Consider the following 13,754-nt stretch of genomic DNA (forward strand, 5'->3'; position numbering starts at 1 on the left):
CCCTTTGATAAAGTCTGCTGCACCCAGACCATACAAAACAGGGGTTTATTTACATGGTGGGGGTGCAGACGGCAGCAGCGGGGCTAAATGTAGCCGATAACGTCGTTACAGATGATGGGCTGGCGGCTGCGGCTGTTCATCAGGGCAGTGAAGCGGTGGAAGTCCGTGGCCAGCTGGGCGATGTTGCTGTGCGACTGGTGGAAGCAGGCGCCCTTGGGCTGTCCCCCCAGCCCCAGCGGACAGGAGAAACGCTTGGTGCCATCGCGGGCCCCCGGCCGGGCACCGTCGGCTCCCCGGGGCCGGGCCATGTTAGCCAGCTTACGGCGAACGTTCCCCGAGAGGCTGAGCAGGAAGGCGGGGGGCTTGGCGAGCCGGCGGGAGGGCTCGGCAGGGGCTCGGCGGCGCGGTTCGGCGCCCACCTCGGGCAGGTCCATCCAGTTCTCCACCAGGTCGGCGAAGCAATTGTCGCCCAGCACGAGGGGCTGCCGGTTCCGGCTCTGCGACAGCAGTGCTACGGTCCAGTCCTGCGTGTCGGCGGGCTCCAGCGCCCGCCACTGCTCCAGGCAGGCGTCCGAGGTGGATTTGGGGCGGACGCGGCGGGCGGGGACGGGCGGCGGGTTGGCGGGGCCGGCGGAGAGCCGGTGTGCCCGTTGGCAGGGCAGCAGATGCCGGCGCCGCACGGGCACCTCCTCTTCCCTCCACGTGCCCCCCGACGCCTCCGAGTAGCCCGAGTCGAACTCCAGGCTGCGCTCGCTGGCCGGGGGGGAGCGGGCGGCCGGGCCCCCCCCTTCCTCCTCCTCGCCGCCCGGATCCAGGCTGCAGGCCGAGTCCGCCGCCGAGCCGGGACGCGGGACACGGGGGACCGGCCCCGGCGCCCTTCCGGGGTGCTGCGGTGCCTGCCGCGTGCCGTGCATGTGTGCCCGCGACGTCGGCCCTGCCTCCCGCCGGCACCACTGGAGGAAAAGGGCACGTCAGCACGGTTGTCCCCACTGTCCCCTGCCAGCGCCGCGATTCCCCCATCCCACCCTCCCCGGCACCCCGCGCCCCCCCGCCGCGGTTCGAGGGGGGCTTCGCTGGCGCGATGGGCGTGCGGCAGGGTGCGGAGAGCGGGGCGCAGGTCCCGGCTTGCCTGCAGCCCCGGGCCCCGCTTTCCTGCGGCTCCTGCGCGGAGCCGGCCGGCGTGCAGCGGCTTGTCGGGTGAGCAAGCAGGCACCCAGCCCCGGCCGTGCCTGCGGGAAATGACAGAGGGCCGCGGCACGTAGGAGCGGGCGCTCCACCACCCCCCCGACAGCCCCTCGAGTGCCCCCGCTCCGGTGGAGAGGCAGCCGGGACACCCCTCCGGTAGAGCCCCACTTGGTGGCACGGGGCCAGCGGCAGCCCCCGGGCACCCGCGGGTGCTGGGGTGGGGCTCTCCCCCCGTGCGTTGGTGGGGCCACCCACTCACCCTGTGCCCTTAAGCTGGGGACACCCCAAGTGACGTCAGGGTGCAGCCAGGCCTGCGCCCAAGGCCCGGGCCCCCCAAAACGCCGGGGCAGCCAGGGCTGAACAGAGCACGGCCGGGCGGGCGCTGGAAGGGACTCCTGGCTCCTGCAGCCGGGCCGCTCCTCGCTCTTGAATTCCTATTGTCTGAACCCAAAAGCAGGGTGTTACGTCCGCTTTCCTTTCCGCGCTGGAGTCGCGGGAAGCTGAGTGTGCAGGAGGGATTGCTTCCCGGACTGATAATTCTGTCCCCTCTGGCTRGCCCTGACAGAGCTGCTGGCAGGACTGTCCTTGTCCCTGTCCACGTCCCCGGCCCAGTCCCTGTTCCCCTCCCCGGTGGCTCGGACCCTCTCATCCAGCCCTAGTGGCAATGTGCCACCGCTCCGAGCCGCCCAGTCCCGTCGCTGGCCGGGAACACTGGGACAGCCGGTTATGGGGTGCTGGGTAAGCATGTGGCAAGCCCAGGAAAGCCGAAGGGCCACCCTGTCACCGCCGTCCCTCGGGGCAGCCCAGGTGTGTGGCAGGGTGGCAGCTGCGGGGGGACGGGGCACCCTGACAGTTGGACACTGTGGCGGCTACCCACCCGTGTCCCCACACCACCAGTGTCCCACCGGACGCCCACGTCCCCCGAGCCGCCTTGGCCTCGCGTGTAATGTCACGGCCCTGATGTCACCGGCACCGCCCGGACGTCAGCAGTCCGTGGCGCGGGCACGGCAGTCCCATCCCGTCCCGCTCCCTCCCGATGCCCGCGGCGGCACTCACCCGCTCGGCGCCGAGCTCGTCCGGGCGGGCGTTGTGCATGCCCGGTCCTGCTCCGCCGGCGCCGCTCCCGGCCCCGCTCCCAGTGCCGCTGGTGCCGGTGGCGGAGCAGCAGCAGCACCAGCGGACAGAGCGCCCGGCCGTTCCTGCCGCCTCCCGGCGCTGCCCGGCGGCCCCGCCCCGCCGCGCCCCGGCCAATGGGGCCGCCGTAACGTGAGCCCATCCCGCACCGGCACCGCCGCCCCGGGGCCCCGCCCCGCCCACGGACCCCTCCCCGCCGCCCCGGGGCCCCGCGCCGGGCACCACCCGGGCACCGCCGAGGCGGGCGGGATTCGTGTCCCGGCCCTCAGCACCGCGGGCACCAGGGGTCCCGGAGCCCCGACGGGAGGCAGGACAGCCCCGGTACAGGGTCCCCGTGGAGGCACCCGCCGCCGGCACCCCCCGCCACCGGGCTGCCAGAGCCAGGCTGGGCGCTGGAGGAGGGAAGGGAAGAGTGACCCTGGCCGCAGCGCCCGTTAATTGGGAACTAATAGCGCTTAATGGGGATCCCGGGTGAAGAGGCGCTGGTTTGCAAATGAACGAGAACAAGGCCAAAAATTAACCTCCCAGCTAATTTTCCCGGTTCCCGAGCGTGCTGCGTGGTGAGGCTGCGTGGGGTGAYAGCCAAACCCCACGGAGCTGCGAGTGGCAAGGGGCTGGGAGCGGCGGCTTGCAGAACTGGGGGCACCGAGGCCGTGGCTTGTCCCTCCCCTGGCCGGGCCGGCCACAGCGGGTGGGGATGGACGGCGTGACGCCGGGCYGGGGTGGTGCCCAGCACCCTTGGCAACCCGCTGCAGCTTGTCCCAAACACCCAGCGAGCCATGGGCATGCACGGACACCTCACCTTCCTCCTCATCAGCCTCTATGCCCCAGGTAGGCGCTTCAAGGTCACAGTGTTAGGGGYAAACCCTCGGTGGATGACTGAGAGGAGGGGGACAGGGGAAAGGCTGTACTTAGTTGCCCACACGTGCCTGGGGCTGACCCCAGGATGGGCAGAGGAATTGGCAGCAGCATGGCTAGGTTGAGGCAGGGAGGGGGCATCATTGGAGCCGTCCTCAGGGCATTACCAGGGTATCCTCAAGGTGTCCTCAGCATTGCCACAGTGTTAGTGGGGCATGTTAAGGGCATCACTGGCATACCCAGACACCACTGGGGCTTCTTCAGAGCATCACAGAGGGAATTCTGAGGCTCCCCAGGGAGTTACTGGGGCACACYTGGCAGGCTGGGGTGACACTCTCCTCTTTGCAGGGACTTTCGTCAGAGCAACAGGTAAGAGTAGGCTGCCCTGGGCCCTGCTGTGCCTGCAGGCAGACCTGTACCTGCATTAGTGCTTGGGTGCAGGAGCAGAGCTCCATAAGCACAGCTGGACAAGCCATCAGTGGTCCCTGGGGTCTCCCACCAGTCCTACCTGACTTGCCACGCGTGGTGGCCCTGAGTGAGGACACAGTGCCAGGCACCCGCGTGGCCAATGTGACCGTGTCCTGCAGCAACTCAAGTGGCAGCCCCAATGTCACCCTGGACAGCATTGAGCCCGACCACCCCTTCAACCCCRTCGCCATCAACTCTGACCCCACAGATGCCACCATGTTCCGGGCAGAGGTGCGGTTGGGGAACAGGGAGTGGGACAGGAGCCCACAGGCACCTGCTGAGTGACATGTYCCCTTCGGCAGGTGACACTGCGTGCTGGTGCGGAGCTCGATGCCCACCAGGTGAACCAGTACACACTGATCCTGCGGGCTGCTTGTCCTGGTGAGGATSAGGTGGAACAGCGGCTCTTTGTCCGGGTGACAGCAGGGCAGGTGCTGCGCTGTGACACCCCSTTTGCCAGCGCAGGTAGGAGCCAGGGGCACAGGGCAGTGGGGGCTGTGGGTGCCAGCGGGCACCAAGCTCCCACAGCCATGCTGTGCTCCAGAGGGTGATGTGGTGCAGGTGCGGGCAGATGTGGCTCCCCGGACACCCCTGTACGCGGTGCTGCCGCAGCCACTGGGTGGGCTGACGGTGAGTGGCAGCTCCCCGGGGGCCCACACCCCACAGAAGGGAGCAGCCTTGGAAACAGCAGACCCTCACGTGTGGAGGAGTGGGACAGGGGTTCCCATCACCCTCTTCTCTGCAGTTCAGGCTCCGAAACCACRACACACCACTCAAGCTCACCCACCRGGGCCTTGTGCTGGCGCCTGACAATGGTTTTGACCCTAGCAAGGACACCCAGGTGGGCACCAGCAGCCTCGGGCTGGTCACAGCCACTTCTCAGTCCACTGGGGCTTAGCCCCTCACTGGCACTGCCACTCCATATCCTGATCCTCCCATCAGGCTCCTGCCTCCCCCTGAACCTTGGAGTCCTCCAGCCCTGTCCCTGTCCCCTTCTGCATGTCAAGCCTTGTCCCTATCCTCATCCCTATCCTCATCCCTATTCCTGTCCATTCYAGTCTCCAGCTCATACTCATCTCCATCTTCACCCCACTTCACACCTCTGTTCGTATTACAAACCCCATTCTCATCCCTTGCCCCTTCTCYTTCCTCTCTGTCCCTGTTCCCATCCCACTGCTATTCCTGTCCCTGTACCTATTACTATCCTTATCCCTATCCCTATCTCCATCCCTGTCATTGGTTTCACTTGGGGCTGTCCCACAGCTGCCTTTATGCTGCCCCACAGACGTTCAGGCTGGAGATTGAGGTGATGGACCGCCATGGGCACAAYTGTAGCGGGGCTGTAAGGGTGGAAGTGATGCCATCACACCGTCCTCGTGTCACCTTCCTGTGAGTGGGGTTGGGCCAGGTGAAGGGTGCTTGCTGGTGGCACCGGGCCGTGCCATATTGCCCACCTTACCTGCAGTGAGCCCCACCAGGCTGTGATGGTGACAGAAGGCATTCGCCCCTGGGAGGCGGTCACACAGGTCCATGCCAGAGGTGACAATGTCCGCTATGCCATCCTCGCTCCTGTGGCACCTGCGCWTTTCACCATCAATGAGGGTAAGGAGGGTGTCCCTGGGAACACCCTGTCCCTGTCCCTGTTCCCAGTGCGAGGCCATGCCTCCTCCTGCAGTGACAGGTGAGATCCGCAGCACCCGCCGGCTGGAGCTGGTCCGTGCCCACCTCCTCATCCGGGCTTACAACGCGCTGCACCCCAATGACCACGCCACTGCCACGGTCAACATCACCGTGCAGGGGACGGACCGTTTGGCACCAAGATGTGTCCCAGCCATCTTTGTGTACGGTTCAAGGAGGGAGTGGGGTGAATGGGACTCTCTGYTGCACCCAGGACACAGGCAGAGGCTGAGCTGCTGGCTGCCCTGCCRCAGGTCCCAGGTATCCGAGACGGTGTCCCCCGGCAGCACCTTGGTGACATTGAGATGCGCCGACTCTGCTGGCACTGATGGGTGTCTGCACTATGCCCTCGAGGGGCCTCCCTTCTCCCGCTCCCGCTTCTGCATGGAAGGGCCACAGCTGAAGGTGAGTGGAGCCATGGGCAGTGCCCAGGTGGGCAGCAAGCACAGACCCTGAGGAGCCCAGGAGGACAAGTGGGACCCTGTGACATGTGGTGTCATGCCAGGYTCGTCGGGGTTCCCTGCTCCTCAAGGCCTGCTTGTTCTCACTTGCTCCCTCCTGCTCCCCTGGCATCACAGCTTTGTGGGACACCCCACTTTGGCAGSATACTCTGGCTTTGCAGGACATCCCAGCTTTGCAGAGCACCTTGGTTCTGCCTGACACTTCCCTCCTGGCTTGGCAGGTCAACACTACCCTGGACTATGACTCAGAGGCCGTGGCTGCCATGGGCTTCCAGTTCACAGCCACCATTGTGGTGACAGTGGGAGGGCAGCCCCTACAGAGCAGTGAGTGTTTGTGTCCCTGGGGTGGGAAAAGCCCTTTTCCAGTCCCAAAATCAGCAGATCACAGAGGAAATATTCCTCCCCTGCTGCTCCAGAGATGGCCCCCCAGGGCTGTACCTCTGTCCCTATGTCACRAGCCCGATGCAGGCTGTGGGATGGTGCCAGTATCGCTGAGTTGCTGTGTGCCACACAGCCCGTGTGCCTGTGCTTGTGACGGTGACACCTGTCAATGAATTCAGACCGGCGTGCCCCAGCAGTGCCACCTTCACTGTGCCAGAGACGGCTGCTTTTGGCAGCATCGTGGGGCGYGTGGCTGGTACTGACCGTGACTACCCACTGGACAGCCTTGAGTACAGCCTGGAGGGGGAGTCTGGCCCTGCACAGCCCTTCTCCATTGACAGGCGCACTGGTGAGCACCCAGCCCCTTCTCCAGCCCCCACCACACCCCATGGCACCGGCCAGTTCCCAGCAGCTCACGCCACCCCACAGGTGAGATCCGTGTGGTGGGACCCCTGGGCTCCCCGCAGCAGAAGAGCTACAGGCTGCTGGTGCGGCTGACAGACACCCACAATGATCTGGACCTAAGTCGGAGGCAGAGCAGCCTGTGTGACGTGTCCGTGCGCCTGCAGGTGTGAGGGCAGCCCGTTGGGTGAGCTGTGGTGGGTGTGAGCACTGTGGGTGCCCTACAGCTTCTCCCTGCTCCTGGCAGGCCGTGCCGGACCAGCTGCCAGTGTGCATCCCCGAGGTGCAGGAGCTGTGGATCACAGCTGGGCCCCCGGGCAGCCGCCAGCCTGTCACCCGCCTGGTGTGCCACAGCAGCCCCGACACTGCTGGGCTGACACACACCATTGTTGGAGGTGAGGAGTGGCCAAGCCATGGCACAAAACAGCCCTTGCCATGGCAGGGCACTGAGCACCCCCTCTCCAGGCAACGAGGATGGGCGATTTCGGCTGGAAGGGAGCACCCTTGTCTACCTGGCCAATGACCGGGCCGAGCCCCGCACCTTTGTCCTGCTGGTGGAGGTGTGGGGTGGCTCTGGTGCTCGCCGTCGCAGCACCCTGGTGGCACTGGTGGTGCATGTCACACCCTGGAGCACCCCAGTGCCACCCAGCACCACCGCCCAACACACGGTGAGCAGAGCCCCCTGACCAGGCTCCAGGGTCCATCAAGCCTCCCATGTACTCCCTCACCCCACTGCCTCCACAGACACTGCAGAAGGAGCCGCTGGTTGTCACGCGGACAGAGGCGGTGTGGCAGCCACCAGCCTGGTTTGTGGCTGTGCTGACCATCTCTGGTGTGCTGCTGCTGGCCACCCTGGGCTGCACAGCCCGAAACCTGCTGTGCAGGTGAGCCCCAGCCTGCTGCACAGCATGGAACAGTGAGCACGAGTAGGGGTTCACGGCTGCCTTCTGCTCCTCCCACAGCAACCGAGCCCCTGGCAAGCTGTTCCTGGGCAAGAGGTGAGTGCTATACSGCCAGGGTGGTTGCATTTGCTGTTGTGTTGTCCTTGCAGGTAGCCAGGGAGATACAGCACACAGGGGATGTTTAATACACCGTGCATTCAGCTGTGGGTTGCTGTGCCAGGGAGCCATCACTGCCCAGAGCTAGGGCACAGCCCTGATGGGGGCTWTGGGAACAGAGAGAGCAATTTGGCCAGTAAACAGTGATGTCGGTGGCCAGGCTGGGGCACAAACTCTGCAGTGGACAGGGTRGGGTGTCACAGTGATAGTGCCCATGCCTGCTGCAAGGCTGGATCCCGGCAGGAGGGCTGAAGTCACTCACCAGGAAAGCCCCTGTTGGGCAGAGATGAGCCCCATTTGTCAGGGAAAGCTCCCAGGGAGGAGGTGAGCAAGCACACYCCCCGCGGAGGATCAGCGATGGTGACAAGTGACAGACGAGAGAGCCTGAGGAGACGCTAGACCAGTCTGCGCGAAGTGTCTGCACAGCAAGGAGGAGCCATGCAAGCCCCAGGGCAGGCTAACAACCACCTCCAGTGGCATAACTGCCCCGAGGTGATGCACAGCTGGATCCAGGTTCATTGGTGAGGCTGGGGACACAGTGCTTGGTGGAACTGGGGCTGTAGTGACCCTGCAAGGGAGAAGTCTCGGGCTCATGCCCTGCAGGTGGCCCTGGCAGCAGGGAGACCCGGGGCTGCAGGTCTCCCAGCACAGCATCCTCCGAGCACAGGAGTGGTGTATACCAGCACTTGGGGAAACCAGTGGATGTGGTGRCAGACCTGCTTGGTGCTCTTAGGCACTGGTGAAAGGTGATGGTGCTTGGGGGAGCATGGCCTTGCCACAATCCCCTTCTGTGCCAGGGGACAATCAGGTAGGTGGATGATGGGCTCGACTGGGCACAGCTGGCAGGGCAAAGCCTGGCTGGCCACTCGCTCCCAGCAGCATCTTTAAGGGTTCAGACAATCACTGACAGCATGCTGTGTCCGCTTGCCTCCTTCCTTCTGCAGCTCCTGGGATGTGGTTGAGCACAGCAAGGACAAGGAGGAGCAGGGACTCCCACACGGCAGCACCTCTGTAAGTGTGTGCCATGGCAGCAAGCGTGGATGGTCTATTGGGAAAGCAGGAGGAGCCCTGGGGCCCTCAGCACCCTCTCCTGTCTCTCCTGCACAGGGGCAGTTTGATGGCCGTGCTCAGGACCCACGTGAGTGCCCAGACCCGCAGCCCCAACAGCCCCAACAGCAGCCTCGGGTTGTGTCACCCAGGGCAGAGTGAGAGATGGGCACCCTGCCCGCGGGGCAGTGGCTGAGTGCTGCCTCCATCTCAGGCACCGGCAGGGATTATCTCTTCAACAGCGTGACCRGGGCTCGGCGCTGGATCTGAAAGGCTTGACTTGATGAGGGGCTCTTTGTGATCCGCAGCTCTATGTGGGCAGAGCTGGGATGCACACTGGGAGCTGGCGGACACCCGGTGTGTTCTCCAGGGAGGAGAGCCATCCTTTGTGGCCAAACCGGCTGCCCATGGGATGCAGCCAGATCCGGAGCCACCTCAGCCAGTGCAGACCTAATAAATGGTGKTAGAGATTGCACACACTGCTGTGATTACCTTAGGGAGTCCGGTTGCTGGGCAGTGGCACTGGTAGATGTCCTGCTGTGGTGGTCATTAGCGTCATCTCGTCAGCGATGCGAGTGCCGTGCCCCAGGACAAGGATGGCAGGGGGCTTGAAACTGGAAAAGATATTAGGAGCGCTTTGGCCAGGTCTGCTTCCGTCACAGAAGCATCTCTGTAGCCTCTGGATGTGACCCAGCCGGGGCAGTCCTCCGCAAGGAGGTTATCTGGGGCAAGAAAACTCAGCCACGGGAAATTCTGAGAAACTTTTGCCCGGAGTTCCATGTCCCCCTCAAGCTCTGCTTTGCTCCAGCGCTCGCAAGGGCAAACTGGTGGGATGAGCAGCTGGTCGGCAGAGGGGATCGGTTGATAATTGGGAGGAAAAGTGAATYAGCGTGGGCGCAGGTGAACGGGACGCGGCAGGAGGAGCTGCGAGTGGCGGGAGGCTTTGAAGGTGTCAGTCAGCAGGAGATGGGAAAGCGGGTATTTGAATTTCAAAGGAGCGCTCCACGGGACGCCTCCCTGGCAGCTCTCGGGGAAATGAAGCGCTGGCGGGATGAGGGGGAAGAGACTAATTTGGGGAGTAGGTGACTAAGGGGAGGGAAGGAGGACAGGGGCCAGCCGTGAAATTTCACAGTGAGAGGGGTCACCTGTGTGACTCTGCCTGAGGGTCCCTTTTGTTCTGAACCCACGGGAACCGTGACCATTCGGTAATTAAACCCTTTATTGTACCGGAGTGATGCGTGAGCGTGTCCTATTGGCGAGACGCCGCTCGGAGAGGCAGCCGGTGGAGTCGGGGCGGCGGTCGGTACGGCTCGGAGCAGCGGCTGGAGCGGGGCGTGGAGCGGCCCCGGGAGCTCGGGGCGGGGAGCTTTAAGCATGCCYGGAGACCGCGGGACGGCCGGGTATGGGTTCGTAGCGGGGAGCGCCGAGAGCAGACCGGCCGGGGGTGGGCTCGGAAAGGGAAACTCTGAGCGCAGACCGGTCGGGAGCGGGCTCGGAAAGGGGAGCTCTGAACGCAGACCAGCAGGGAGCAGGGTCGTAGAGTCGGGGGCGGGCTCTGAGGGGGGAGTTCTGAGCGCGGCCCGGCGGGGCACGCCCACCCGCGAGGGCCGCGCCCATTGGCCGTGGGCCCCTCCTTCTCCACAGACAGCCAATGAGACGGCGCTGCACGGGAGYAGGCGGGGCACAGGCCGGCGTCACGTGTGCTTAACGTGCGCTGCCGTGCGCGCTCGGAAAAGGGCGKGGCGGCTCTGGGCTTGAGTGACACTAAGTTTATCCTATCAGCGTTCCGGGTGGTGCCCCGCGGGGCGGGGTTTGGGTGCGGATTGGCACGAGCGGCGGAGGGGCGGGCTTTGGACGGCGCGGTTGCTATGACGGCCAGCGCCGGGCTCCGCCCGCTCGGGTGCCGCCATCTTGTTGTTGATTCGGCCGTCGGGGAGCGGCGGCGCTGGGGCTCCGTGTCCCGGTGTCCCGGCCGGCCAGGCAGCGCCGGCCCCGGTGAGCCACCGTGGGCGGGGACTGGCCAAGCTGACGGGCGGGGGGCTGAGTTGGGCGCGCTGCCATGAGGGGAGACCCGGGTGCGGCCCCGTGAAGGGAGAGGGGCCACACAGGCATAGCCCTGTGAGCAGCCGGGGTGAGGGGGCAGCGAGCACCGGGATGGCTCCGTAGTGGAGGGGTCTKTGCGCGGCTCTGTGAGGAGGGGCTGGGGACAGCACGTCCCCGTGTGTGCGTGGGTGAGACCCGGGCGCTTTACCCTGCGGGKCCCGCCTGGGGCACGGCTGGGGCGGGGTTCCCCGGGTTGGGCAGCGCGGTGCCGGGGTAGGGCCGTGCCCAGCGGGCARAGCGAGCGTCCCCTCCCTTTGTGCCCTTCCTTCCCTTCCACAGGAGCTGCGCGCAGGAAGGAGCTCGGAAACCGCGGCGGTAACATGAAACCAACATGGTGAGGAGGCTGGTGGGACTGGGGGCCCGTCCGTGCTGTCCCCCAGCTGGGGAGGGGTGTGGGGGGGCCCGGGTGCGCTGGGTGCCCTGGTGGGGACACCCGGAGTGCTGGCAGTCCGCCGAGGCAGGTGTGCTCATGGGTCTGCAGACCTGGACCAGGACCAATCTTCCCTGGGGTTTSCAAGGAGGGGTTGGATTAGGGTAGWTGGTACCGATTCCTTTTCATTTTTGAACTGCTCTGAATTTAAACTGGCCCCAGAGTCCATATTCCTTCATTTTCAAGCTCAGCATCAGCCCTTTTTTTTTTTTTTTTTCTCTCCCCAAGCAATATGCATTGGTATGTGCTGCCTTTCTCATTTCAACCTGTCTTCCTGTTTTTGCTCCATCTGCTTTTCCTTCCTTCAGGTTCACCTGGCTTAACTTGGTATTCAGACCTTCCATAGCTGCATTCCAAAATTGGCCTTTGCTAACGAAGCACTGAATGGTGCAGGAATGGTGTGGGCTTGGGTCYCTGGTCTTTCTTAATGTTTCTGTAATCATTAAGGCTGTGTAAACATAGTAGCTTATCTCACAAAACAATATACAGTGGTGTCTTGTGAAAGTCTSATTGTAGTGAACTGTCACCTGCAGCTGATATGCTAACACTTGTGTGTACGGTCAAGCTTTTGACGGACAAAAATAATGGTGTCCTTGTTATGTATCACTGAAATAAGACTGATTTCCTTTTTACAGAAATTCTGTCAGGACCTTCAAAGTGTTTTTGAATTAGGTGCATCAGTTCTTACATGTTGTTGTTGTAAGCCTAAATAGGACTATTAGGTCTATCCTCATCCCACATAACAATTTTTTCTTAATGATACTGAATATTTTTCTGTGCCTGGGTTAGTTTAGCTCTGACCTAAGGTAAGTGATTTGTTTTGGAGCTGGAAGGAAAGTGGTAAGTTGTGAAAAGATTTAGCTGTGGGTTCGATAAAGCAAGATAACATTGGGTGGCTGTGCCAATTGCATCAGACTTTTGTCAATGTTTTGAATTATCCTAATGGTGTTTTTTCTTAGAGGGTGTTTTGTACCCTCCCAATTTTTTAAGCGCCATCATTTTGAGATGCATGGATGAACAGCCTGTGCCATCCTGGTTAGAGCCTGTTAGGCTGATCTGAAGTGTCCATTTTTTATGGCATTGCCTTTGCTTCCTGTCTGATAAGGACTTTTGGGAGAACAGGGGAAGTGATCCTTGGCTCCTGGAGGGGGAAGTTGATGTATACAAGGTTATTAGCATAGGAATCTCTGATGGAAAGAGTAGAATATGCTRGTAGGACCCTCTCCTCAATCCTCTGGTTATTCATTAGGCACTTCGTGGCAATTTTGCATATTTCTTGCACAGAAAAAGAACAAGTGAGCACGGTTATCTGTTGAGATGAGAAAGGGGACAGTTTTTAACATTTGCTTATCATCACCGGTTTCACGTTCTTGTGTGGTTTCATGGGTACTTCAGCTCATGTAAGTATAGACTRTAACCCACAGGAGGTTCTTGCCTTGTTGCTGGTACCTGTTCAGGTGAGAATCAGAGTTCCCTGGCTTACAGACTGATCAAGCTGAAGACAAACTGACTTTTTTTTTTTCAAACGTTGTGGGTGCTTAAATGATTTTGCAGGTGTGAGGGGAATGAGTCTGGTGCTTGAATGGAGTCTTATCAGAGTTTGTGGTAATCTGTAACAGTGCATCAATGTATTTTTGCATATTTATTTTCTTGTATATAAACATAATTTAAGAACATATTTACATGTATTACATATTTACATGTATTTAAGAATTAAATGAAACAGTAGCGCCCATGCTCCTCTCCTAATTTTGTGAATCATTGTGTGCCTCATCATCAGGTTGACAGCACTGGGCATGTCTTTCATGCAAAAGTATTATAGAAAGAAAAATTAGATGTGCTTTGAGATCCCCTCTCTTGGCATATTGTGCAAGTCAACTGACTTGGAAGTTAGTTTGTCTTGTATTGCACCTAGTGAAAAGTCAAGGTTAGAGTAGCAAGCACTCAGAGGTCAAAAAAGTGCCCAGGCTGGAGTAGTACCTGTGCCCTTAATCAGCTAATTGGCCTTCTAAACAGCATTATGATTTCTTAATCGTGCAGTTGGGTGCTCTCCTCATGCCATCTGAGCTGCATGGTTTATTTCTTTCCTTCTCTCCCACACATACGGAGCTTATTCATTTTGGGTAAAACGATCAAACTCTGAAATGTGACCTTGTTGAGCTTGACTGGTGTGAGATGAGTAGCCCTGTACAAGCTCGGGGCTATTTGTTGACCATCTGCTTACAGGGCACAGTCTCTTTGGTCCAGTGGATCACCAAATGTTTGTGGAAAGGTTTGATCACTTCTAATATTTCAGTTTTTAGTTGACTTCTCAGTGCCTGCAGGTTTTTGTGCATCTGGTGAATTCTGGCTGGCATACTGGGTATGGGGTGGCACTGACTGTGCTTTCCRTTGGGATAAGAAATACAGGTGCTAAGTTTGAAGTTGGATATCCAGATCCTGTGCACAAGAGGAGGTGGGGTTCTTCCATCTCTGGTTGAAATGTAGATACTGAAGYTGTGGAAAATCTGACAGAGGCCTGGATTATTGCAGTGTAACCCAGGCACTTCA

General features: G+C 61.0%; 3 protein-coding genes across 4 annotated transcripts in view; 2 read left to right on the forward strand and 1 right to left on the reverse strand.

Moving 5' to 3' along the window:
* Positions 1 to 8: 8 nt before the first annotated feature.
* INKA1 (inka box actin regulator 1) lies at positions 9 to 2,404 on the reverse strand. The gene is made up of 2 exons (XM_057368054.1): positions 2,242 to 2,404; positions 9 to 953 (listed from the first exon to the last, which is right to left on the reverse strand). Exons 1-2 carry the CDS (start codon positions 2,278 to 2,280, stop codon positions 84 to 86), a joined length of 909 nt encoding a protein of 302 aa, XP_057224037.1. The 5' UTR covers positions 2,281 to 2,404; the 3' UTR covers positions 9 to 83.
* A 241-nt stretch (positions 2,405 to 2,645) lies between these two features.
* On the forward strand, positions 2,646 to 9,125 carry CDHR4 (cadherin related family member 4). The gene is made up of 19 exons (XM_057368057.1): positions 2,646 to 3,546; positions 3,680 to 3,876; positions 3,948 to 4,110; positions 4,190 to 4,275; positions 4,391 to 4,486; positions 4,931 to 5,034; positions 5,111 to 5,247; positions 5,321 to 5,486; positions 5,577 to 5,727; positions 6,005 to 6,107; positions 6,298 to 6,513; positions 6,594 to 6,733; positions 6,814 to 6,961; positions 7,032 to 7,234; positions 7,311 to 7,450; positions 7,529 to 7,564; positions 8,569 to 8,635; positions 8,732 to 8,762; positions 8,886 to 9,125. Exons 1-19 carry the CDS (start codon positions 3,393 to 3,395, stop codon positions 8,939 to 8,941), a joined length of 2,394 nt encoding a protein of 797 aa, XP_057224040.1. The 5' UTR covers positions 2,646 to 3,392; the 3' UTR covers positions 8,942 to 9,125.
* Positions 9,126 to 10,575: 1,450 nt separating this feature from the next.
* Positions 10,576 to 13,754, forward strand: part of IP6K1 (inositol hexakisphosphate kinase 1) — a 37,033-nt gene continuing 33,854 nt past the window's right edge. For both annotated transcript variants that reach the window (XM_057368058.1, XM_057368059.1), the window contains exons 1-2: positions 10,576 to 10,666; positions 11,054 to 11,108. The gene's annotated coding sequence lies outside the window, so the exon portion shown is untranslated. The remainder of the gene's footprint in view (positions 10,667 to 11,053; positions 11,109 to 13,754) is intronic.

Source organism: Malurus melanocephalus, unplaced genomic scaffold, assembly GCF_030028575.1.
Source record: "Malurus melanocephalus ecotype Western Australia unplaced genomic scaffold, MMel_1.1 scaffold_87, whole genome shotgun sequence".
Taxonomy (NCBI): Eukaryota; Metazoa; Chordata; class Aves; order Passeriformes; family Maluridae; genus Malurus; species Malurus melanocephalus.